The sequence below is a fragment of the Orcinus orca genome, chromosome 9 (genome assembly GCF_937001465.1).
Source record: "Orcinus orca chromosome 9, mOrcOrc1.1, whole genome shotgun sequence".
Taxonomy (NCBI): Eukaryota; Metazoa; Chordata; class Mammalia; order Artiodactyla; family Delphinidae; genus Orcinus; species Orcinus orca.
The window spans coordinates 88,130,119-88,157,540 of NC_064567.1; the positions used below are offsets into that span (position 1 = coordinate 88,130,119).

Below are 27,422 nucleotides of genomic sequence, written 5' to 3' on the forward strand. Positions count from 1 at the left end.
TTCTCTCCACTTTAAAACTTCAGATGCTGTTCTGCGGAGCCCTGGCGGGTTGAGAGGCCAGGAGTAGGCCAGGGACCCCAATTTCAACCTCTCTGGCTCTGCTGTGTATCTATATCCGTATTTGGGTTCTACAGATGAGACTCCATTTGAGAGAAAGCTCTGCTGCTAACAAGATCGAGTTTGAAACCCTGTACTATGATGTGTTACCTGGAAGGCAAGTAGGTCAGGCCTTTGAGTTTGGGCTGGGACAAGAAGGGCATGTGACCCACACTGGGAGGCAGTGAGGGACAATGGCTAGGCAAGCAGGCGAGGCATGCACTTCCCTCTCTCTGGAGCGATGCGGCCTGCGTTCAGAATCAGGCTTCACACCTGCTTGGCTTTGCAACCCTGGGCAAGGTGCTCCTAAGCCTTAGCTGCCTCAAGTTCAAAATGGGGGTAACACTGGTACCTACTTCATGGGGGTGTTGAGAGGGTCAGGATTACATGTTCAAAGATAAAGAAAGCATATAGCATGGTGCCCGGCACTTAGCACAGTGCCATTCTCGTTAACTTGCTGATTACAGCGAGGCTAGTCATAGGAGGTGAAAGAGCAAAAAAGGAAATACTATGACACTATAGGAGGAATTTTCAGGGCAACTAAGAAATCCTCACTGTTCCCGGAGTGTTGCTCTCGTTCTGAGCTCTGCCTCGTGTTCTCCTGCCCTTGATAAATGCGGGCTGCGCACCCGAAAGACAAGGGAGGCTTAGGGGCCTCCGTCTGCTGAGATGTGGCCACACCCCCATCGCTGCTTGTCAGCTGATTCAGCAAGAAGCTCAATGGAGACGGGGCTTCGGGGGATGAGATCGGTGACCCCAAACTCCCAAACTAATTTACCGCCACTGTTCAGGAGGTGGCCACAAACCCCCTGGCTCTCCCCCTAAGCTCAACTTGCTCTGGCACCAAAAGGCCTAGGACAGAGGGAGGCACGTGTCTCAGCCCGGACGAGCCCCAGAGGCCTCCTTCGCTGGCTAGATGAGGCCTTGCCTTGGGCGGAATTCTGCAGGGCACAGTGGGGTCCCAGGTCCCTTTTAGGTTCTTGCCGTCAGGGACCCTGCCAGCGAATTAAGTTCCCAGAGGAGGTTGTGACGGCTTATGGGATTTCTGTCTGTCTTGTTCACTGCTGCGCCCCAGTGCCCAGAACAGCAGCACATCCCATGAATGAATGAATGACGATCCCTTCTGGCATCTTCATGAGACAAACAGAAGCAGGGGCCGCGGAGCTTCCACAGTCACCCCCTGACCCAGCAGTTGGGTGGGATCTTCCTGCCACTGCTCTGCTCTTGACTCCCTCTCCTGTCACCCCAGCTGGTAGCACCACCGCCGGGCCTCTGACAGCCTCCCTGGGAGAGGCTTGACCTTTTCTCTCCTCCGGGGAGAAGGAAGGGTCATAGCTACAGAGCCTCAAGCAAGAAGATCAGCTCGTGCCCAGCGCACGACCTGCTCCTGTGTCATGCTCATTCTGCCAGAAACGAAAACGTTAGAGCTGGAAGCGCCCGCGGAAGTCACCTCTTGTGGAAGAAATGAGGAAACCAAACACTGAGACATGTAGCAAGTAGCCCCAAGTCACAGAGCTGGCTGCCAGGAGGGGCAGGAGACCTGGCCTCTCAACAGAGCTCTTTGTACGGCACTTTCCAGGAGCCTCTATGCCTGTGCAGGTCAGAGAGTCTCAGAAGCTTGGATTCTCTATGTATTATAAACACAAAACACACCTAGAGTTTACACACAGACGCAGGTTCTAATATACATGCAGCTATGTAAATGACATATACGTATATACATATTCATAAGTGACATTAGGATATATATAACTATTCTGTAGTCCCAAATACATTTACTAGAGAGCTTAGATAAGCCCATCTCCTTTTATTTCATACCTGTTTATTACAGGATGGTGATAACTGCAGGGCTGGGGTAAAATAAGAAATCCTGAGTGTGAGAAAGGGGAAGCGTGTAATTTGCAAAAGCGTATTTGATATTATAATTGCTTTTTTTTTTTTTTTTTTTAGGCACAAATTTAACAGTAAAGAAGGGCATTTGGATTTTACGTTCAACAAAAAAGGAGGAGAGTTTAAACCAAAAGACTGGGAACTACTGCTCTGGAACTCAGAGCATATGACAACTTTGGAAATTGGCTGGTCCAACACCCCGTGTGAAGACAGGAAACCTCCACTCAGAGAGGTTAAGTCACTTCCTGTCTCAGATCAGTAGCTGTTTATTTGCTATAGGGGAGCAGCCTCGTGGAGGTTATCTGTTGTAAGTCCACACAGCACCTGCACTGAAGGAGACCAGCATTTGCTGCGGAACAGCTGAAGGGAATTTCTCACTTCAAGGATGTAAAGATACAAAGGGAAAGTGAGTTCCCAAACAGGCCTGGCTTTTTTTTTTTAACAAGGATGATTCTTGGAAGAGGAGAAGCTGAACCTGTGGCTTTGGTACATGCATTTCTCGAGGGGCAGCAGCCCAGTGGTCCCACACGGGACCCAACCCTCCTGTGTGTCCATACAGGGAGACTCCGCCATGCCCTCTCTCAGGGGGACCCAATGTCAGGTTGCGAGGCTGCAGGAGGGACTGCTCCAGCCACCACTGCCCCTCCCCTTCGTCATCTGCAGAGGCCACCACCCATCTACCTAAACAATGAGAGGCTTTCTCTCTGGTGTCCCGGCAGGACTGAGTGTGTGGGCAGAAGGACTGCAGCTTCTAAGACAGGCAGCCTGGGAGCAGAGGTAGAGCCCCAGGAGGAATTCACCCATGGCCTTGGGCTAAGACAGACCCAGGGCCAGACCACAGGGGACGGTTCCTCCCTGATGTCGGACACTGGCCGGTGCAGGAGTCCACTTACCGCAGTGGGACTGGAAGACCTGCGGCTTGACGACCTGGTTACAGGCACTGCACACCACGAGGTAGAAGTCGTCGTGTGCTGGGTAGTGGCCAAACAAGTGCATATCTGTGGGGGAAAGGAAAACAGGTTGTTTTGAAAAATCAACCAAGTCTCAGAAGGTGGATGGTTTCTTCTTGGCATTTCCTCGAGGACAGTTTTTCAAACGAGACGCGCAGAAAGCAATCATCTTTACGAAAGGGAAAGCAGTTTCTCCTAATGCAGCTCCCTACTCTCAGGGAAGCCCGTGCCTCAGAGAACCCCTCCTTATTTTCCTTGCAAACAGACGGCTACCCCTGTTGGTTTGGTCAGCGAGGTTGGGCTGCCTGGAATCACATGCTATGGGGAGTGACCCTGTTCTGAAAGAGGGCCCTTGGGTTGGCTGGGACCCAACGAGGCTCTAGTCATTTTAGGATGGGGGAGCTCCTCCAAACCCATTTCAGCGTAGGCAGAGCCCTCCCAGGTGAGTGACGGGGCGAGAAAGCCTGGAGAGACAGAGGAGTCATCCTGGTCTCAGCAGCTGCCTGGGCTCCCCATCACCTGTGGGAGACTCCAGGGTAAAAGGAAGTGTCCAGACAAGTGGCTTGTCGGCCGCCATCATTACGCATTCTTTATGTGGCAAAGATTTCCCAAGTGCCTAAGTGTGCCGGGTACCGACCATGCTGGGTTCCAGGGATAACTGGTGAACAAGAAGGAATGCCCTGCTCTGCTGGAGCAGAAAAGAGAAGAATTAACTGAATCACACAAGTCATCACTTGGTTGTAACAGTGGTACCTCCTAAGGAGGAGATGTACAGGGTCCCATGAGAGGGTGTGGCAGGTAGACTTAACCTTGTCTGAGGCATTGGAGAGGCTTCCCTGAGGAGGGGTCAGAGAGAGAAAAGGCCAGGGGAGGGAGAGGAACGTTCCAGGTCTGCCGAGGAAGGAGATTCTGTGTGTCAGCAGAACCTCTTGGCTGGAACAGAACAAGGGGGGAGCCCAGAAGGTGGAAGCCTTGTGGACCAAGGTAGAGATTCTGAACCTGGCTTTAAGATCACTGGGAAGCTACTGAAGGTTTTTAAGCAAAGAAGTGACAGAGTCAGATGGACACTGTTAGAAGATCAGTTATGTGGCCTACGAGACACAATCACATAGGTCCACACAAAAACCTGCCCACGCGTGTTCACTGTAGCATTATTCATAACAGCCCAAGGGTGGAAGCAACCCAGATAGCCATCAACTGCTGAACAAATAAATGAAATGTGATCTATCCATACAATGGGATATTATTTGGCCATAAAAAGGAGTGAAGTACTGATACCTGCTACAACATGGATGAATCTTGGAAACATACGCTAAGTGAAAGGAGCCAAAGCCCACGTATTATATGATTCCATTTACACGAACTGTCCAGAACAGGCAAAACTAGAGAGACAGAAAGCAGATTAGTGCTTGCCTTGGGCTGCGGGGGGCCCTGGAGGGAACTGTCGGACAGCTGCTAAAGGCTACGGGTTTCTTTGGGGGTGATAATAATGTTCTAAGATTGACAGTGGTGACGGCTGCACAACGCTGTGAACACACGACAAACCACTGAACAGCACGCTTTACACGGGTGAATTGTGTATGTGAATTATGTCTCAAGAAAGCTGTGTGTGTGCAGGGGGTCAGCTTGGAGGATTCGGTGGTCATACCTCCTCGCCCACCGTGGGGTGGGGGGCACTCTGCCGGCCTCTCTTTAGCTGACTGGCTCCAGGGCCACTGAGAGCAGGGCGGACAGAGGAAATAAAAGACACGTTCTGCATGAAAGTCTTTGCATCACAGAGCTGAGCTTCCTCTCCCCAGCCCCCCCATGCCCTCGTTTTTTAGACTCAACCTGTGTCTTTACTGAAAACCACCAGGCGCACGATGGTTCTCCCAGCTGCAGGGCGAGGCCACAGGGAAGCCAAGTTCCTTCTGATTCAGGCACGGCTCATTTATAAGCCAACACAGGCTTCCAGTGCAGCCCCGATGCTTAGAGGGAAATGGAACCGACCCACTTGTCACGCGGCCGGGAGCCAAGACCCCCACCCCAGAGGAGGCTGGACTGGAAGGGTGAGAAGGGCCCCCATTGCTGGGTCCCCTCCACGTGCGAGGAACCCGCACACCTGCGGCGGGATGCGGACCAGACCGGGGCACAGGCGCACTGAGCCTCTGCATCATCTGTGGCTCTGATCGCAGCCCATCATTTCCCCTCTAGGACTCGCCTCTGTTTCCACTTTGACTAAGACATTACCGGAGGGGAGCGTTATTAGTCAGTGCCTGGTAGGCGGAGGCCTGTGGAACGAGGAGGCCTGAGAGAGAACCCAGCTGTTACAAAGGCCTGCGGCGTGGGGAGGCCCAGGCCGGGCCCACCCAGCATGTCCGGGGCCCTTGCTTCAGAGCCTCCCAGCGCACAGAGGATGCACCCGGTCCCACACTGCTGACACCACTCCTGCTTTACATTTTATTTACAGATTATTTTTATAATATATAGTCTTTTTTTTTAATAACAAAAGTGATCCATGTTCTTTGAGGATACATATGAAAAATACAGAAAAGCCAGAAGAAATAAAAAAAAAATCACTGGCAATCTTTATTAACACTTTGCATCTCATTTAGATTTAGTCACATTTTCTATCCAGGAACATGTGAAACCAGGAACTGGCAAGGGCTAAGACATTTATTTATTCAACAGCATTTCCTGAGCTGCCTTCCAGCCTTTCTGCAATAGATCAGGCTAAAAAGGCATGAAAGAAATGCATTAATTAAAAAAACAAAAAAGCGCATCCACAAAATTTTCATGAGCACCTACTCTGCACCAGAAGCTGTGCGGAGTATGGGAGGCTGAGAGCTGTGGGCGAGGAACGCACCTCTGCACCTTTGTCGTGCGCGCCTGATGATATGCCCAAGGCCTGTCAGGCCTCCAGCTGCCGTCCCATTTCAGGATTCCTCCAGGAACCTGTGGACCCCACCCCCTACACGCACCTCTAGGTCGAGAGTTCAAGGTGAAGGTTAGGCTGGTCAGAGACTGGCCACCCTGGGGGTGTCCTCCTCTAGGCCCTTCACTCCACTGGGACTCTCCTTGGTTTCCTCCAGGGCAGTTTCAACCATGCACACGTCTGCTCAGAGCATGTCTCCTGTGGAAACTGAGAGGGCCTGTTGGCCTACTTGATTATTCCTTGGTGATCAGGCCTTAGAATCTCCTCGACAGGCTGCCCAGGCTCTGGGAGAGCCTGGCAGATGCGGAGCGAGATAAGGACACCTGGCTTCTCAGAACCACCACATCGCGGGGCCAGGCCATCTCGGTCCCTGTGTGTCTGCTTGGGGGTGAGGAAGGAAGGCCGGGGAGAACTGGAAACTACTATGTCTGGCATCATGCTAGGCATCCTATTATTAATTCTCCCTCTCTCTCTCTCTCTCAATTTACCACCCAAATAGAGCTGGCAGCTCACAGTTTAAAACAGGGGTGTGTTGACGTGGGCTTGTACCAGCTTTCGAGAGCCAACTGTGCAAGTCTCCCAACTTGTTCAGTGAGATCAAGGTGGTAACTTGAAATCAGCCCTGGTGAGAGTATTTATTTTTTTTATTTTTTTATTTTTTTGGCGGTACGCGGGCCTCTCACTGTTGTGGCCTCTCCCGTTGCAGAGCACAGGCTTCCGGACGCGCAGGATCAGCGGCCATGGCTCACGGGCTCAGCCGCTCTGCGGCATGTGGGATCTTCCCAGACCGGGGCACGAACCTTGTCCCCTGCATCGGCAGGCGGACTCTCAACCACTGCGCCACCAGGGAAGCCCTGGTGAGAGTATTTATACCATGGAAATGGGCACTACAAATCTTCTCTTTTCTTTGGAAAGCCGCGTTGTTAAACATTTACTGGTGCACCACTGAACGAAGATGGGAAGAAAAGGGAAAAGTGAAACCACCTGTAATGACACCACCTCGGGATAACCACTGTTGGCATGTTAATATACATCCTTCTAGACTTTGTTATCTCATTACATTATCTTAGTTAATCCTCATAACTAACCCACAAAGTTGCTATCATCCCACTTTCCAGGCAAGGAAACAAAGGTAAGAGATCCCAAGGCAGTGATCTTTAAAGTAGGATGAGATTCCTACTCTACAGCCCACACTCCCATCTCAGCAAAAGGCCACGTGTTTCATAAGAGCAAGATCTCATTTCAAAGATGAAGAAACCAGTCTGGAACGCTTCCGTGCATGACTAATGGGCTCTGAGGGAGCCGCTGGCGTTTGCACAGGCCTGGGGTCAGAAGGAGGGATTTAGAGCGCAGTGTCCTTTGCTGTGCAACTTCAGGGCAGGTGCCTAACCTTTCTGAGCGTCAGTTTCCCCTTCCATAAAACGGGGCTCACGGTTCTTGCCTCATGGGGTTGCTGTGAAGGCTCATAAAAGCTGCCTGGCTTTGCATTTTCTTCCTCCAGGGATTCGGAAGAACGTGTGGAAAAAGCTTTAAACAAGGTCTTCTCCCCTATTTTTCAAAACTAACTTGTCCTCATTCCAGTGGGAGAGTTGCTCCAGCCAGCACATTCTTTGACTCTCCTGCGTAACCACTCACAGCCAGCCTCCTGGGGAACCTCAGCGTTCCCTCCAACCTGCAGAATGTCCTGTGTGTGCAAGTACACCATCGCGCACTGTGTGGACAGATGAGGGCTGAGGGCCACTGGGCTGTGGTCAGGCCCCGAGAAAACGTGCATAAAGGTGATGGGACTGTGCCCATCACAGTGTTCATCCATCTCCCAAACAGACAAAGCCACGCCTGTCTGTTTTGCCCCATTTTGCCCCTGCAAATGAATCAACTGTTGATCAGATAGATCAGATAGTACCACCATAGCACTGTCACAGAGGTGACCTTAGTCATCCTCCTTGCCTGATTATGGGAAAGGTGAGAGCAAGCTCCATAGCTCCATTTTGCAGATGGGGAAACAGAGATACTCTTGCTTCTAGGTCAGTATTTTTTGTTTTTGTTCTTTTTAATCCCAACTCACTATACACAAATACATACCTATTTTATCTATCTATCTATCTATCTATGTATCTACCTATCTATCCACTCATCCATCTATCCATCATCTCTCGTTGGAACATGTACATTACACTCTGATATGTTCTGGTCTACTCATTTCTTTTTATTTTATTCTGTTCTATTTCACTGAAAAAAATGCTCACTGAGATCTTTTTAAAAAAATTTTATTATTATTTATTTTATTTATTTATTTTTGGCTGCGTTGGGTCTTTGTTGCCATGTGTGGGCTTTCTCTAGTTGCGGCTACTCTTCTCCGCGGTGCGCGGGCTTCTCATTGCGGTGGCTTCTCTTGTTGCAGAGCACGGGCTCTGGAGCGCAGGCTCAGTAGTTGTGGCGCACGGGCTTCGTTGCTCTGCGGCGTGTGGGATCTTCCCGGACTAGGGCTTGAACCCGTGTCCCCTGCGTTGGCAGGCGGATTCTTAACCACTGCGCCACCAGGGAAGCCCAGCTCACTAAGATCTTAAAATTAACTTCTTGACCCTTTAATGGGTCACAACTCAAAGTGTGGAAAACACTCTTCAAGGCAATCCACTGAGTTAGAGGCTGAGCTGAGCCTGAGAGTTAACTGAGCATTTACAGAGGGTGGAGCTGGTCCTTAGGAGTCACCTGGGTGTCTGAAGCCATGAATTTGTGCCAATTATATTCTGGTGAGTGCCGTGCCAGCTCACAGGAGCTGACTGTATCTCTTCCTAACTCTGCATTCAGTGAGGCATGTCGGTGGCCTGAATCAGCCAAGGTGGGAGTATTTACACCATGGTAATCAGCATCCACTACAAACCAGGGCTGCTTCTCTTGGAGAGCTAGCTGTGAAAATATTTACCAGCGCACCACTGACTAGCACCCACCATCACTCCTCCCTGGATCAATTTCCTTAGTTCTAGAAATGGAGAAAATTGTATCCGTCATCTACCACACTGGATGCAGAAAGGCTTCTCTGTGCACTTGGGAGGAAATCATTATGTTAATATAAAATTATAGTAATGATATTGATCATTAACCCCGAAACATACGCACAACAGAGCCAGGTAAACATATTGATCACTTTCTGTATCAGATGAGCACAAAAAGCTGCCACTTGTCCAGCTCTGGTGGTGAGAATGGTCCTGGGGGAGGGGGAGTGGGGATGTTGGAGTGGAGAATGAAGTTCTCTTCAACGTCTGTCAACTTAATGCTTACTCTTTAAGGGCTATTCATGGAGATTATTCACACATTAGGCTCAGAGTATTAAATTAATACTGCTCATACATGGATCACACACAGGCTATTCTCAGTGCCTCTGTTTAAAGCAGGCAGTTCTTTACTTCTTCTCTTCCTTTACTTCTGGTGGAAGTCTCATCTGCAGCAGAGTCAGTCATCAACGGCATTCATGTTATCGACTTCGTCTGGCATCCTAGGCCTGCCTCCCCATAGCACTTAGGTTCCCACAGGGCTAGTCTGGCTCTCACAGCTTCAACTCCCCTGAACACCTCCCTCCCACATCCCACTGCCCCTCTCCTCTCTCAGATGGCAGAGGAGGGATGGAGGGGACAGAACCCAGCTGGGGTGGAAGAAGAGAAAGTTTAGGACACCAGAATGGTTCCTACGAAGGTAAAATAATAACTCTGTGGGACTTCCCTGGTGGTGCAGTGGTTAAGAATCTGCCTGCCAATGCAGGGGACACGGGTTCGAGCCCTGGTCTGGGAAGATCCCTTAGATGCCACAGAGCAACTAAGTCCGTGCGCCACAACTACTGAGCCCGCGTGCCTACTGAAGCCCGTGCTCCTAGAGCCCGTGCTCCGCAACAAAAGAAGCCACGACGATGAGAAGCCCACACACCACAACGAAGAGTAGCCTCCGCTCGCCGCAACTAGAGAGAGTCCGCGCACAGCAACGAAGACCCAACGCAGCCAAAAATAAACAATAAATAAATATATAAATTTATTTTTTTAAAAAAGAATAATGACTCTGATTTCCTGGTGTAGTTGATAACCTGCTTCTTAAGTCAATGCTGAAAAAGAAATTGGCAGAATGGGAGCAGCATTTTATAAACAGCTTTCAGAGGGGAACACTTCCGACAAGGAGAGTCGTGAGCGTATTAACTTTCCTTTATATCCAGTATTCACTTCGAGAAAACGGCTGAAGTAAAGGAACAGGCAGGGTGACATATCCAATTTGCTATTTGTACAGGACTCGTTTCTAAGATGGGAAGACAGCTGGTTTTGTGGCTTCAGGATCACACTAGATTCTGTGCACTTTTGCATTTGCCCCTGGACACCTTCCAAAGCTCAAGACTTGGGCATTTACGAAGAAACAACTGGTGAGAGCTCGAAAGATGAAAAACTTAAGGAAGAGTGATTCCTTCCCTTTGCAAATGGGAATGCCAAGTCAAGCACAGGCTGCACAGAGAAGCAGCTAGAAGCAGACTAGCTTTGAAGGCTGGGGGACAGCTTATCAGCAATCCGTGATGCCTGTGCTCACTACAGAAGATCAGAAGATCCCGCAGCGGGAAAAGGAAGACAGCAAAGCAGACAACTTTGAATATTAGCTTCTTGGGAAAAAAACAAAAAAGCCCCAGAAAACAGACTCAAGTTTCCCCCAAAGTCTTTTCTGGGGTTGTGAAACCACCCTGGTTGCTACAGGAATTATGAAAATGTCAAGGTAGCATATGCCTCTAGTATAACAACGGTTTCATATACTTTTAAAATTAGGCTTCCCTTCTGAATGGACCCTAAAAAAACAACGTAATGACAAACATTGAGATTATGTGATTTCAACACACCGAGCCGTCTCCAGGAAGGTAAACGTGAGCCTCTGCCCGTGGTGGGTAACGGATCCACAGACCTTGGTGGGACCTACGGATGTGACAATGCTGTGATGATGGCTGGAGAGCAGGTGCCACTGGACTTCCTTGGAAAACTACCAAAAGGATGAGCTGGGCAGGCAGTGGCTTTGATGTGAGGGCTTCCACTTACATAAACTGAGACAGGAGATTACTGGGAAGAACAGTAACCGTGGTTCAAGGACACACATGGCTGCCTCCAAGCATGGATTCACATCCGGACACGGCTGCCACTCAGTAGAAGCACCTTTCACACTGGGAGAGGCTGGTCCTAGAGGCCTTCCTTTCTCCCATTAATCTTAATACACTCATTATACAGTTTTTTATTAATGTATCTTTTCTCTCTGCTCGTGGAATTTTCAGCTCTATTTTAATCACTTATGTCAAATGGAAAGCATGAGGCAGGGTGGGGGGGACCTTTCTCCTTTGCTCTGATGGCGTGATTCTGTGTGTCCCTCAACTCCCCTTAAAGTCACAGAACAAAATAATTTGGGGTCTTCAAAGCAACGACCTCAGACCTGACACCTCCCATTCCCCTAGCAGAATGTTGAACTCCCCTCAAGGAAAATTCAAAAGGAACAAAATGTGGTCACCAGCCTCTCCCCCTCTCACAGCCCGCAGCACAAGGAAGGAAGAGAGACTGGGACGGCTGGACCTGGAGGTGATCGGAGCCCGGAGTTGAGAACAAAAACTATGAGAGGTGGGCCTTGAAAAATGCAGCGCCTGAGAGCTGGGCTCTGGACTCAGGCAGCCTCGAGTTCAAATCCTGCCTCTGTCCGTTGGCACCATAACCCCCTCTAAGCTTCTGTTTTCTCATCCGGGATGAAACGACACGTTTGTGAAGGGGCTGGCACACGGGAAGGATGTAAAAAATACAGCATGTTATTATCTATGAGCTTCTGCCTCCCCAACTCACCAGTCAACCCTCTGGGAAGCCTCCTTTTCAGAAGCCCAGAGAGGAGGTGGGGTCTCCTTCCTCCCCTCCCTCCCTGCCCACCCTCGGCTTTGTGACGAGAGCTTTCTTAGGGCTGCACTGGAGTCACCGGTTTACACCCCTCTCACCACACTGGGATCTTCCTGAAGACAGGAATCATGACTTAATACCCTTAACATGACCACAGCCAATCAGTCTGGCGCATGGTGGCCCCTTAATAGATGTTAATAAGCTAACTAGGCTGAAGTTCCCAAGAAGCTGATTTATTTCCCACATTCTTTCATTTTCTCTTCTGTTAAAGGGGCAAGTTGTAGATGACAATAAATTGCCCTAACATCTATGTTGCTAACTAAGATCACAAGGTCAATGATTATATCTGTCTGTTCATTCTGGGTGGGAGCTCCTTGGAAGACAAGTGCTACGTGAAGCTACGAAGGAGGTGTGCGCGGGCGGCCACTGTCACGCACCCGTGGTGGATTCCTGACCCCAGCATGCCAGGCTCATGAAGGCTGGCTCCTTCCTCCCCGGCAAACATAGCTACTCCCACCCCCTGCCCCACCCGACCCAGAGCCAGTGCTTGGGGTGGGCTTAGGGGGGCTTCCTGGATACTTCCTCTGGTCCCATTTTCTATTTCCTCACCCTGGGGCTGCAGTGGGTCTTGTACATCAGGACGGTGGGTGATGCAGGCCTGGAAGATCCAGACTCCTCCCACCCCTTCCTGTTTCAGCTCTGGACCAGCATAGCAGCCAGGCTGAGCCCAAGGCACACTGAGGCATCTCAGCCCAACCCGACAGAGGATCTGACTGGCTGCTGGGCGGTGATGACCCTGGTAGCCAAGAGAACCATTCTGTAAAGGGCTCCCCTTTGCCTATGTCTGGCTTAGGCAACAATGCCAACAAACTGCCCCTAAAAATATTGCCGGGGTGTCAACCCAGCCCCGGCTCTCTCTCTCAAGCACCTGCAGGGACACCTAGGCTCCTCCCCTGTCCAGCAGACACATCCCTGTCCATCATTCCAGCCTGGCGGGCAGGTGGCTTCTGGCCTGACATCCCCACCTCTGGCCGGCAGAACAGATGAGGAACACGTAAGCACTTCGGCAGGATGCTGAGTGCTGAGGAGGTAACCTGGCTAAAGCACTTCTTACGGCAAAGGTTGCTTGGGCTTAGAGATGAGCTGCGTGGACAGGACACCCCCGTTTGCCCCTCACCAAGTTGGCCCCTGTGCCCTGGCCCCGCCAGGGAGAAATTCTGTGTAGGGGACAGGATGGGTACAGCACGTTCAACAAGGGCCTGGAAGTACAGACTGTTTAGTTCACTCTGATTCAGTTAGAGAGAGAAGAGAAGCATCAACATATTGGGGAAAGTTCTAGTCCCTTCCTGGGCTTTCCTGCCTTGTGACACTTAGAAGAGTAGACAAGTGGAGGGGTCTACGATGCTTTGGAAAGGTCACACGTCATCACAGGCTCCTTTCCTTCCCAGGCTCTCCTGCCTGGGTAACTTAGAATCTTTTTTTTTTTTTTTTTTTTTTTATATTTTTTTTAATTTTTTTAAATTTTTTTAAACATCTTTATTGGAGTATAATTGCTTTACAATGGTATGTTAGTTTCAGCTTCACAACAAAATGAATCAGTTATATATACACATATGTTCCCATATCTCTTCCCGCTTGCGTCTCCCTCCCTCCCACCCTCCCTATCCCACCCCTCCAGGCGGTCACAAAGCACCGAGCTGATCTCCCTGTGCTATGCGGCTGCTTCCCACTAGCTATCTACCTTACGTTTGGTAGTGTATACATGTCCATGCCTCTTTATCGCTTTGTCACCGTTTACCCTTCCCCCTCCCCATAGCCTCAAGTCCATTCTCTAGTAAGTCTGTGTCTTTATTCCTGTTTCACCCCTAGGTTTTTCATGACATTTTTTTTTTCTTAAATTCCATATATATGTGTTAGCATACGGTATTTGTCTCTCTCTTTCTGACTTACTTCACTCTGTATGACAGACTCTAGGTCTATCCACCTCATTACAAATAGCTCAATTTCGTCTCTTTTTATGGCTGAGTAATATTCCATTGTATATATGTGCCACATCTTCTTTATCCATTCATCCGATGATGGACACTTAGGTTGTTTCCATCTCTGGGCTATTGTAAATAGAGCTGCAATGAACATTTTGGTACATGACTCTTTTTGAATTATGGTTTTCTCAGGGTATATGCCCAGTAGTGGGATTGCTGGGTCATATGGTAGTTCTATTTGTAGCTTTTTAAGGAACCTCCATACTGTTCTCCACAGTGGCTGTATCAATTTACATTCCCACCAACAGTGTAAGAGGGTTCCCTTTTCTCCACACCCTCTCCAGCATTTATTGTTTCTAGATTTTTTGATGATGGCCATTCTGACTGGTGTGAGATGATATCTCATTGTCGTTTTGATTTGCATTTCTCTAATGATTAGTGATGTTGAGCATTCTTTCATGTGTTTGTTGGCACTCTGTATATCTTCTTTGGAGAAATGTCTATTTAGGTCTTCTGCCCATTTTTGGATTGGGTTGTTTGTTTTTTTGTTATTAAGCTGCATGAGCTGCTTGTAAATTTTGGAGATTAATCCTTTGTCAGTTGCTTCATTTGCAAATATTTTCTCCCATTCTGAGGGTTGTCTTTTTGTCTTCTTTATGGTTTCCTTTGCTGTGCAAAAGCTTTTAAGTTTCATTAGGTCCCATTTGTTTACTTTTGTTTTTATTTCCATTTCTCTAGGAGGTGGGTCAAAAAGGACCTTGCTGTGATTTATGTCATAGAGTGTTCTGCCTATGTTTTCCTCTAAGAGTTGGATAGTTTCTGACCTTACATTTAGGTCTTTAATCCATTTTGAGCTTATTTTTGTGTATGGTGTTAGGGAGTGATCTAATCTCATACTTTTACATGTAGCTGTCCAGTTTTCCCAGCACCACTTATTGAATAGGCTGTCCTTTCTCCACTGTACATTTCTGCCTCCTTTGTCAAAGATAAGGTGACCATATGTGCGTGGGTTTATCTCTGGGCTTTCTATCCTGTTCCATTGATCTATATTTCTGTTTTTGTGCCAGTACCATACTGTCTTGATTACTGTAGCTTTGTAGTATAGTCTGAAGTCAGGAAGCCTGATTCCTCCAGCTCCATTTTTCGTTCTCAAGATTGCTTTGGCTATTCGGGGTCTTTTGTGTTTCCATACAAATTGTGAAATTTTTTGTTCTAGTTCTGTGAAAAATGCCAGTGGTAGTTTCATAGGGATTGCATTGAATCTGTAGATTGCTTTGGGTAGTAGAGTCATTTTCACAATGTTGATTCTTCCAATCCAAGAACATGGTATATCTCTCCATCTATTTGTATCATTTTTAATTTCTTTCATCAGTGTCTTATAATTTTCTGCATACAGGTCTTTTGTCTCCTTAGGTAGGTTTATTCCTAGATATTTTATTCTTTTTGTTGCAATGGTAAATGGGAGTGTTTTCTTGATTTCACTTTCAGATTTTTCATCCTTAGTGTATAGGAATGCCAGAGATTTCTGTGCATTAATTTTGTATCCTGCTACTTTACCAAATTCATTGATTAGCTCTAGTAGTTTTCTGGTAGCATCTTTAGGATTCTCTATGTATAGGATCATGTCATCTGCAAAGAGTGACAGCTTTACTTCTTCTTTTCCGATTTGGATTCCTTTTATTTCCTTTTCTTCTCTGATTGCTGTGGCTAAAACTTCCAAAACTATGTTGAATAAGAGTGGTGAGAGTGGGCAACCTTGTCTTGTTCCTGATCTTAGTGGAAATGCTTTCAGTTTTTCACCATTGAGGACGATGTTGGCTGTGGGTTTGTCATATATGGCCTTTATTATGTTGAGGAAAGTTCCCTCTATGCCTACTTTCTGCAGGGTTTTTATCATAAATGGGTGTTGAATTTTGTCGAAAGCTTTCTCTGCATCTATTGAGATGATCATATGGTTTTTCTCCTTCAATTTGTTAATATGGTGTATCACGTTGATTGATTTGCGTATATTGAAGAATCCTTGCATTCCTGGAATAAACCCCACTTGATCATGGTGTATGATCCGTTTAATGTGCTGTTGGATTCTGTTTGCTAGTATTTTGTTGAGGATCTTTGCATCTATGTTTATCAGTGATATTGGCCTGTAGTTTTCTTTCTTTGTGACATCCTTGTCTGGTTTTGGTATCAGGGTGATGGTGGCCTCGTAGAATGAGTTGGGGAGTGTTCCTCCCTCTGCTATATTTTGGAAGAGTCTGAGAAGGATAGGTGATAGCTCTTCTCTAAATGTTTGATAGAATTCGCCTGTGAAGCCATCTGGTCCTGGGCTTTTGTTTGTTGGAAGATTTTTAATCACAGTTTCAATTTCAGTGCTTGTGATTGGTCTGTTCATATTTTCTATTTCTTCCTGATTCAGTCTTGGCAGGTTGTGCCTTTCTAAGAATTTGTCCATTTCTTCCAGGTTGTCCATTTTATTGGCATAGAGTTGCTTGTAGTAATCTCTCATGATCTTTTGTATTTCTGCAGTGTCAGTTGTTACTTCTCCTTTTTCATTTCTAATTCTATTGATTTGAGTCTTCTCCCTTTTTTTCTTGATGAGTCTAGCTAATGGTTTATCAATTTTGTTTATCCTTTCAAAGAACCAGCTTTTAGTTTTATTGATCTTTGCTATCGTTTCCTTCATTTCTTTTTCATTTATTTCTGATCTGATTTTTATGATTTCTTTCCTCCTGCTAACTTTGGGGTTTTTTTGTTCTTCTTTCTCTAATTGCTTGAGGTGCAAGGTTAGGTTGTTTATTCGAGATGTTTCCTGCTTCTTAAGGTGGGCTTGTATTGCTATAAACTTCCCCCTTAGAACTGCTTTTGCTGCATCCCACAGGTTTTGGGTCGTTGTGTCTCCATTGTCATTTGTTTCTAGGTATTTTTTGATTTCCTCTTTGATTTCTTCAGTGATCACTTCATTATTAAGTAGTGTATTGTTTAGCCTCCATGTGTTTGTATTTTTTACAGATCTTTTCCTGTAATTGATATCTAGTCTCATGGCGTTGTGGTCAGAAAAGATACTTGATACAATTTCAATTTTCTTAAATTTACCAAGGCTTGATTTGTGACCTAAGATATGATCTATCCTGGAGAATGTTCCATGGGTAACTTAGAATCTTAAATGCTCACTTAAATCTTTATGTCTGCATTACCATCCACCTGAGAACTATAGTTGAGATAATATTTGTTTTCATAAACCCAGGAGGCCTCCCTGGGCATTTTTCCACAGTGCTTCTTCAGTGGGCTTTGCTTTGTTTCTTTGCAACAGGCTTTTCCTCCCCTGAGCCTCCCTGGTCAGAGAAGTTTAAGAGCTTGTCTATGTGAGGCCAGTTTCCTGCTGATTTGGGGGTGACTCCTCCCACCTCCAACCAGGGGCATCTCCAGGGTCCAGGTTGGGTCCCCGGGCACAGTCTGTGATGCCTTTCCTCTTTCCACCTCCACCCAAGAGAGACCTCTGTGACGTGGAGGTAGGTGCCATGTTTCAGGGAACAAGGCAGTGGGTTTGGTCAAAGAGAATTTCCAGACTGAACAGAACGGTGCTATTGAGAACAACTTAAATGGGTCAAGGGAAATCAATGAAAACATCTCTTTTCATATGAGATGCTCCACTTTCTTGTGGGAAGCTGAGTCTGGAAGATAGACTAACTGGTCCCTTAGTTCCCTTGCAGCTCCTCAGTTACAATGAATGGTCCATCAGGGAGTGAACAGGAGAAGAATGGGTGAGGAAGAGGGGAAGAAGGGGAGGACGCCACACCCATGTTACAAAGGAAATCCCCTTAAAAATAAATAGAATAAATAAATAAAAATAAATAGAATAAATAGATAAAAGATAAATGGAGCATAAAATCTGAGTGGTTTATCCTTAAGAAGATTTAGTGAGGGCTGGCTATCTCTCTGTCTATCTATAGAGATAATACCTATATAGACGATAGCATCTATCTCTATCATCTCTATCAATCATCTATCTTGACAACAAGGACCTACTGTATAGCACAGGGAACTCTACCCAATATTCTGTAATAACCTATATGAGAAAAGAATCTGAAAAAGAATGGATATATGTATATGTGTAACAGATTCACTTTGCTGTACACCTGAAACAAAATTGTACATCAACTATACCCCAACACAAAATAAAAATTAAATTAAAAAAAGCATTTACCTTGATCTAACATATCTATCCCTATCTCTCTGTTTGTCTCTTGTCTCATCTACCTGTGTGTCTTATCTATCATATCTATCTATCTTTAATCTCGATCTTTTTATCTCTGTCATCTCTCTTCCTATCTTTGAAAGCACTATAGTTTTGAGCACTGTGGTTCTGAGGTGGACTTAACTTAGTCTCAGCCTGTTTTATTGCTACAAATGCTACATTTTTGGGTGACAAGGCTGAGACATGGCTTTACAAAAATAAATAAAAATTTTAAAAAGAAGGAAAAAAAAAAGAACCTAGACAATAGCAAAGACCATCAGCTGGTTTTCAGGGGCTGCACTGTGACCTGCATGAGAAAGCCACATGCACAGCCCTGTCTGTTCCACTCACATGGCAGGAGCCAAGCGGGAGTCTGAATCGAAGTCCTCCTTGAATTTAGCCTTCTCTCTGAAATCTGAATAGACTGTAGGCTTCAAAAAAGGCTGCTCTGGGCTTCCCTGGTTGCACAGTGGTTGGGAGTCCGCCTGCCGATGCAGGGGACGTGGGTTCGTGCCCCGGTCCGGGAAGATCCCACATGCCGCAGAGCGACTGGGCCCGTGAGCCATGGCCGCTGAGCCTGCGTGTCCGGAGCCTGTGCTCCACAACGGGAGAGGCCACAGCAGTGAGAGGCCCGCGTACTGCAAAAAAAAAAAAGGCTGCTCTGAGGCACACCTCTGTCTGCCATCTTGCTTCTTGAGATGCAAGGGCCCGGAGGCTTTCATTCCATCTTGAGGAAAACAACATCAAGAGCCCGGGGCGAAGGGGCGGGCCTGGGGTCCCCGGCTGTCTGCCGGATTCAAACCATGCGCACTGAGGGCTTTCACAGCCCTGCTAAAACCAGAGCAACGATGAAAGCAGCACTTCCTATTGGGCCTTCCGTCACTGTTTAGAGATTAATTGAGAAATGGACTGGCGGGGCCCGGCACTTCTACCACAGGGATGCTCCAACCCTCCCAGCACAGCGAGCTGGGTGATTTCTCGGATGACGTGTTGTGGACCACACTGAAAGCAGAGTCCATGAAGAAGGCCACCCGCGGTGCCTTGTGAATGCAGGAAGCTGACATTTTTAAAGGCACAAGCAGAGGCCTCCAGGAGACTGCCCCATGGCAGGCCTCAGCTATCGAGGTATTGCCACGAATGCCATCCGGAACATGCAGTGGGGGGTGAAAGGTCAAGAAAACGCCCACCCCAGACATGCCAGCCCCTGCTCAGCTGTGAGGGTCCTGTCAATGCTCAGCTTGCAGATTCAGGGATGAAGAAGAGGTACACACTCAGAATCTGTCAGACTGTGGCCAGGAACACGAGGCAGTCCCAGGGCTTGGGGGTCCTGGTGAGTCCCAGGCAATGGTGAGCTGATTCCTGTTCAGAGCACTTATGGCAAGAGACCCCTGTATCCTACGGCACCTGACAGCGGCTCTGAGTGCAAAGCAGAGCTGGCTCTGGCCATGGTTTATCCGTAACTGGCAAAGAGACGGTGATATTTTTTTCCCAAGGCCGTTTGTCAAGGGTATGGAGCCCGCGTGCGCCCTTCAAAGATTACAGTGATCACCCAGACGATGCCGCCAGAGCTCAGAGGTAAACGTGCCATTTGGCTCTGTTGCCAGACGCGTTCACTTGGCATACCCAGCGGGCAGCGGCAGGAACTGCTTCATGTCCCTGGGAATCAGTGTCCAAAGCATTCAAGCCATCGGGACAGCTGGGCTGCAGGAAGTTGCTGACAGATATCCCAAGGCATTCCCCTGGGAAAGGGGGGCTTACAGGGGAGCCAGAGCGACTCCAGCTGGACCTGCCACTGCACCAGTGCTCGTGAGGGACAGAAAGGACCTTTGCTCTAAGAAAAGGAAAAGAAGTGTTTGAGCATCCATCACATCCAGGCTGCTAAAACCAGTCCCACACACCTGGCAGCTACTCAGATGGGCTGGTGCCTAAAGCCGTCAGCCTTCTGAGCGCAGAGGCCCAGGATGACAAAACCCACCGTAGAGAAGATTACAGAAAGCTGTGTTAATGTAATGGAAAATAGGATCGATCAGCTGGAGGAGAAAAGTCACAACGTCTTCAATCACAAATCAAGCATGAAGCTAGTTCTGTGCCCGAGGAGAAGAGGCACAGGCTCTCAGCGAGGTTCCTGAGGCTCTGGGGTCCAGCCCTACCCTTGAGTCCCAGGCTCAGCTTCCACCACGTCCTCCCCCATCACTGCCCTTCCTTTACCCTTCCCTGCACACTCACCAAAGTCCTACACATCCTTCCAGGCCAGCTTTAGTGCAACCTCCTCCAGGAAGCCTTCTCTGGTTCCCGCAGAGACAATAACCCTTTCTCTGTATTTGCATAGTCCTTTGCATTTATGGCCACACTTAGCCCACTCTACCTGGTGCTTACAGATAGATATACCTATCTTCCCCCATTTGTACACTAATGTTTTATATACTGACTCAGACATTTAATAGTTAAATACTAAGACTGTCAGAAACACACTCAAACGCTTAAAAGAGTGCCAATGCCTCAACCGCCTAACTTTAGACTAAGGAACCACCCAGGAAACAGGTGGCGTGGCTGCACGGCTGTGTGTGGGATGAGCAACTAATTCCCGCCCTGCCCTCTGTGCAACACTGGGCGAGCCACAGAGCCTCTCCGGATTTGCATTTCCTTTTCTGGAAAATAGTAGCATATCTTCCCCACAAGGTTGCTGGGAGGATTAGATGAGGTAAGTTACACCAGTGCCAGCATCTTATAGGCATTCAAATGCCCATGAAATCGAACTGAACTTTAGCCTGAACTAGCTAAGTCAAAAGTCAAAGACTCACAGAGGAACAGTATTTTACAGAGACAGTTCAGTGTCATGCTTGGAAGGCAGGTTCTGGAGTCGGCTTGCCTGGATTTTATTCCTGGCACCACCTCCTTGGAAATTTCCTCTGGCCTCAGTTTCCTCATCCACAAAATGGGGATGGTAATAATAGGACGGTTGTCAGTATGAGATGAGGCACACACATTTGATGTCTGGTGCTTGGAAAGCTCTCGATAAGTGTTAGGTATTACTATGATCTGGAATCTAATTTTGCATGGTGGGACTTTAAGAAAACAATTCTGTTTCACTGGAACAAAACAGTGAGTGTTGAAAATGAAGTCATTATGCTAAAAGCCACCAGAGCTTGAACTTTCAGTCATGGAAGCCACAGGGTGAGTAAACAGTAGCTGAGGATTTCTCAAGGTGTGAATTTTACCTGTAACTTGGGTGCCGAATGTAGATGCCTAGACCCTATCCCAGATCTATGGAGTGAGATTCTCTGGGGATGGAGCCCAGGAGGATGCACTTTTAACAAACTCCTCAGGGTATGTGATAAACCCAAACAGTGTGTCCAATCACTGTCCTATCAGGGAAACTACTAACACGGAGACACTCGCCAGGACATCCAGTGTTAGCTGGGTGATACGGATCCTCTTGCTGGTTAAAAGGTTCTCTTGCCCAAGGGGTAGGAGTTTTCTGTACATGTAGGGGGATCACTGCAGGTACCCCTAGCATGTGGTTCAGTGTGCCCCTCTTAGGTACCTCCACTTGTAAGCTCTTTGGATCTTTGAGTCAGGGACATAGTCCAGTAGTGGGCTGGAGCCAACTGTGTACCTCTCTTCCCAACTCCACATGTAGCCACTTCACATTCGTTGTTTGAAATTCACCATAGCAAGAGTATTTGCACCCTGGCAAGGCAAAGTCTACAAATCAGGGCTCTTAAATTTGCGCAGAGCCAGTATACCAGCACTCCACTGGTTCTCTCCCGTAACAAGTTCCATGCTGGAACCCAAACTCCATCGAACGTGGTCCAGCGCTCTATTATTTAGGTCCTTGGATGGACTGGGGCCAGTTAAAGCCTGGTTTCTGAAAACCCAGGTAAGAAAGATGCTAAGAGTGTTTTGATGTCTCGTCCTCATGGACTGGCTCAGGGGAAAACCTGCTTTGTGCTCTGCAGTCGTATCCTAAGCCCCAGCACTGGGCTGGCCATGCAGCAGATCACAGTCCTGATACCCAAGTGGAGTGGGGTCAACTTGGTGTGGATGTTTCAGGGCCAACCCCTCATCACTGCTGGAAAAACACCCCGGCTCTCCTGAGGACTGCCCAGTGGCCTCTACCTGCAGGAAACCAACCTACAACGCCCAGGCAGGGCAGAGGTTCCACGATAAATCTCCTTCCCATCCCTGAGAGTGGTGGCTCAGGTACAGGGGTGGCCCAGCTAAGCTTCAGTCCCAATCCCCAGCCTGCTGTTCGGACCCACCCCCCCAGCTGCCTTTCAAAAGGTCACCCGTTAAGGGCCGTAAGCCCTGCAGTCGGCCCCATTTCGGCAGATACGGCTGAGGGAAACATACATTTTTCCTCTGAATTTCTCTACTCAGCAGTCAGGTGAGTCAGGGAGAACGCAATCCAATTCCTCAGGAAATCCTACTATGCATCGGAAGGACACGGTCTGAAAAATCTATTTTTGTGCTTTTATTTACTTAAGGCCTGCAGGCCTGGGGAAGCTTTCTCATAGTGCTATCAAGCTGCTTCTCACTTCCCAGAAAAAAAAAAAAGATCCCACCTTCCTGGAACACTACCGGCCCTGGCGTGGCCACACAGCCTTCTCCTCCAGCCCCTACAGTCCTGCAGCCAGTCCCCCGAGCTCAAATGCCCTCTGCCCTGGGGAGAGCGGCTGTAGGAAGACACTTTCCCAGAGCGCCTGTGGCTCTGGGCCCTTGATTCCCGGCGGCAGGAGGCTCCCTGCAGCAGCCGGCACGGCCTGCCTGTCCCAGGGCCACCCAGAGCTCACGTAGTTCTGATTTCCTGGTTTAAATGCTGTTTTCGATGTAGAGGCACAGGCTACTGCCATGGGGTTCGTGCCTGCTATTCTAGAGGCTTCCCAGTGTAAACTGCCTGGGGGCAGGGCCGGGTCTCTTTGGACAGTCTCATCTTTCCAGAAGAACCAAATGCTCAGATCAGAAGACGAACGTGCTCCGTGTACTCAGGACTTGGTAAACTTCGACCTCGTCCCAACTCTGCCTCTGTGTCACATCTACCCAAGTTGGGTCGCTGTCCAGCCAACTTCAATGTGGACCCTTAACCGGACCCCAGGGCAGGCCACACACTGCATCCTCCAACTGGCCAGCAGTGGTGGGTCGTAGAGGTGCCCCAGACACTGTCCTGGGGGGCCGGGGATGGGGGTGACGGAGGGGTGAAGTCATATGTGCATTCAATCTGCATGCCTTTTCCAGGAATGGTTGAAGAGGCCCTCTCCTCTGCCCTGGCTCCTTCCTCAGCTTCCCTGGCACCACGGGCTGCTGGGGTCCCCTGAGTCAGTGCCCCACGGCTGGCCGTCACCCCAGTGACCCAGATCCCATCCAGTGGAGGGACCGCTCGGGCCCTGGCTGCTGTGAGAAGACGGCAGGGCTCAAGCGGTATCTGGGGCTTCAGGCCACAGTCAGTAACTCGTCAAGGCGTGAGACCCCTCTGGGTCCCCAGAGCGCCCCCTTGCTCCTGCCCCGGCCGGTGATACAAGGCGGTGGGACCAGGTGTGTGGTTCCATACCTGGCTGAGGGGCAGAATCTCTCAGCTTTTAAGGTACAGATTCCTGGCTTGTAGCCAGACTGACTGAATTAGAAACTCTAGGGGTGAGTCCCAGGAATCTGGATGTTGGAACAAAGCTTGGCCTGTGACTTTGACGTCGCTGTTCAACCCAGCACCGGGCTAGACTCCCCCAAAGGTCACTTTCCATAAAAACAGCCTATTACCTTACATACTTTCACCGTTTATGAGCCGAGAGGGGGAAGGGAAAGCACGGGGTTAAGAAACGTCTGCTGACTTGCCTCTCCAGCAAAGAGAGGCAAGAGAGGGGAGAAGAATATTCAGGCCCCTCCCTGGCCCAGCTGAGTGGCCTCCAGCCAACCACAGAAGGCAACTCAGGAAGGGGCCACCCAGGTGAGGGATGGGTGTCACCCTTTTCGGGTTTCAGCAGCAGCCCTTACCCAGAACTCCTTGGGTAAAAGGAAGGGGAAGAGGGTGGCCCTCAGCAAGGGCACCTGGGCCCAGGCACACCCCTGGGGCTGGACACGTGTGGCCCTGGCCTCCCTTCTGTCCGGGATACCCTGTCAGGTCCCCCAGGCTGCCTTCCCCTCATGGACGTACCAGGAAAAGCCCTTCAAGACAAGCAACAGCCATGCTGAGACCAACTCAAACCAGGAAAAGGCAACCCTAAGCCCCTGATGTGAATGGCTAGGAAGGGCCTGGCTATCTTATCTCTACAAAAGCCTGATGAAAGGGGGGCCCTGTGCCCAGCTGTCCCAGGTGCTTGCGTGTCTGAGTAAAGAGCCAGCACACCCCACCCTGCACCAAACAAGATGCAGAACAGCATCAAGTTCAGAGAAGAGGGGAGCTCTTGTCGGCGAGGAACGGAAATGCCCCCACTCCCTCCTCTCATCGGAGACAAAATCAGCCTCCCCTTCCAAGCAACAAGTAAGGGGTAGAACTTCTGGGGCAGCTCTATGAAACCATCTGCACGCTAACCTGACGTTTCTACAAACACCTGTGCCATGTGCTAGGTGCCGGCCAGGGTCTGATCTATGCTAGAGTCTTAAGGGGAAAATTTATTGATAAAATAATATTATTGAAAACAACATCCATCACAGCAGCCAACATTTACTATCATTTACTTATTCCCCGCTAGGCACTGTGCTAAGTGCTTTATGCTGATTGTTTCATTTAATTCTCACAGTAGCCCTGCAGGGGCAATGGTCTCTCCATTGTCTAGATAAGGAAATAGAAGCTCAAAGAGGGGAAGCTATTTGCTGCCAGGCTCACAGCTTGGAAGCGGTGGACCCAACATGTGAACGCTAGTCTGCTGACTCTTCACTCCCAGGCATTTCTGCCTCTGCAAAGAGGACGGAGGCTCGGAGGAAAGGAGACCGGTGGGGAAGGGACAGGAACAGGTAGGATTATAAGCAAAGGCCTGTGGAGTAGCATTTAGCAAATGTCCAGGGACTGATTTATTCAGAGGAAGTACCGTCCACACGAGGGTGCAGCTAGGACAACGGACGCTTTCAAAACAATGAACGAGCCAGACAGTAGAATGTACTGGTAGAATAAAGGGCTAACCTGTGCCAGACAATTAGAGAATAGGACAGTATGAAGTGATGTGGGAACCTAGCAGGACAGGCAGAAAGGGCAAAGGGAGCTGGAGGAGGGAGCAGTGAACTCGGACGGAGGCGGCAAGGGCTTGCTCTCAGAGGGTGGTCTCTGTGGGCAGAGAGGAGATCTTGGCAGGGGCCCCTGGTGCTAGAGGCAGGAAGGCGGGCACCCACGCCTCCCGTGTGGAGGCTGGCAGCTGATGGCACCCGTGGTGATTCAGTGCAGGAAAGAGGAGACTGCTGGGCCCACTGAGTGCCATCATCAACTCCCGTACCCATTCATTCATTCATTCATTCAATGCTTATTTATTGCCATTACTAAATGCCAGGCACTGGGGTTCAGAGAAATGAATTAATTCCTGCCCTCAAGGAGCTCCCTGCCATTAAGGGAAGCTGGCCCACATTCACTATGACACATGGTAAACAGGGTGTGTACAGAGTACAAAGGAGGAAGAGCCGGGCTGCGGCAGGGGGTGGGGGCTTCCCCAGGATGATCCCAGAGGTGGGTCCAGACGGATGAGCAGGAGTCCCCCCAGGCAGGCTAGGGTGGAGGAGCGCCCCAGGTAGAGGGAAAGAAGAGGAGTGAGATGGTATGGTCTGTTCAGGGTACCTCAGGTAGGTCAGTGTGGCAAAGACGAGGGAACCGGGAAGAAGGGCAGGAAATGGGGCCGCAGAGGTGGGGAGGCCAGGTTTTACTGTGTGTGCGTGTGATGAGAAGGAGAGGGTGGAGAGCAGAGATGGAGTGGGTGTTCTGGAGGCAATGCTGAGCTTACTGGGACAAGCCTGGAGGTGAGGAGGCTGCTTTGAGGAGGGTGCTGGTGTCTGACCTGGGGGCAGCAGCTGCAGGGATAGACAGGATGAAGGACCCAGAGGACAATCAGCACTGACCCACTGTGGGAAATGACCTGCAGCTTTCTGGCTTGGGATACTGGGAAGAGGGGAAGGTGGATGAGAATACAGCAGGAGGGCATGCACGGTGCTGTGGACTGAATGATGTCCCCCCAAATTCATATGTTGAAGGCCTAACTTCCCTCCATGTGATGGTATTTAGAGATGGGGCCTTTGGGAGATAATTAGGTTTCGATGAGGTCATGAGGATGGGGCCCTCCTGATGGGATTAGTGCCCTTACAAGAAGAGGAAGAGACACCAGGGTTTGCCCTCTCTCTGCCGTGTGAGGACCCGGCCATCTGCAAGCCAGGAAGAGGGACCTTGCCAGGAATCAACCATGCTGACAGTCTGATCTTGGACTTCCAGTCCCTGGAACTGTGAGAAATAAATTTCTGCTCTTTGAGACACCCAGTCTACGGTATTTTGTCTGGCAGCCTGAAGGACGAAGACAGATGGGGCAGTTATATTTGTTTTGTAACCTATTGAGTTTGAGCAATTGATTGGCAGTTTAAGAGGCAAGTTGGGGCCAGAGAAAGACTGAGACAATCATGAGCACGTAGATACTAGGGGACATGGTGGGGGTCAGCCTGTGAAATGATGCTGCCGACAGCAGGACCGAGGATGGAACTTGGGAATAACGACCAGGAAAGGACGAGAGGAGGGGAAGGGGCTGGTGCAGGAAGCTGAGAAGGGATGCTCGGAGGGGCAGGCGGTGAGCCATGACAAGGCACCTAGGAGGACACAGGCAGTGGAGTCCAGTGCACAGAGACCTCAAGTAAGAAAACGCTGCACAGCGTCCGACGCCTGACAACGAGGAACAGAAGCTATTTTGGGGGCAAGGTGGGGTGTGGAAGTCAAGTGGTCACTGCTGGGACATGCAATCAAGGAAGGGTGATTGGTTTGTTTTGATTTTAAAGAACACATATTTAAATAAGGTTTGGATCTGTAAGAGGCCAGGAGAGCATGCTTTGCCCTTCAGGGGTCTTCACCTGGCCTCCTGCAGTTCACCACTCAGCCGCACCTCCTGTGCAAGGGAGACCCCTGCCCCCTCTCTGCCCAACTTGCCACCACAAGTGTCCCTGAGCTGCCTGCAGCAACAGCAGCTAGAACGGGTGGTGCCAACTGTGTGCCAGACACCGTGCTGCTTCACAAACGTCGCCTCAGTCACCGGAAGGAGATGGTGAAGGAGGCTCGCTCAGGCCCAGTTTACAGGTAAAGAGACTGGGCCTCAGAGAAGCAAAGTTACCAGCCTATAGTCACACTGCTAGCAAGTGGGTCAAGACCTCCATTCGTGTTTTCCTCGAAAAAGCCGCCCTATACTAACCCTGCACACTCCCATACAGGGACAGGATAGGACACACCTTTGACAAGCCACTCCTGGGGCAGATCCTCGCAGGAATGACCTCCAGTGTGTTTACCGTTCTGCAGATCCATGCCCCTGG

At 49.1% G+C, this 27,422-nt stretch overlaps 1 protein-coding gene across 5 annotated transcripts in view; it reads right to left on the reverse strand.

The window, feature by feature from the left end:
- ATXN7L1 (ataxin 7 like 1) overlaps positions 1–27,422 on the reverse strand; it is a 301,084-nt gene that overhangs the window by 153,651 nt on the left and 120,011 nt on the right. For all 5 annotated transcript variants that reach the window (XM_033439150.2, XM_033439184.2, XM_004263365.4 and 2 more), the window contains one exon: positions 2,880–2,984. In XM_033439150.2, the coding sequence (XP_033295041.1) occupies positions 2,880–2,984 (105 nt within the window). The remainder of the gene's footprint in view (positions 1–2,879; positions 2,985–27,422) is intronic.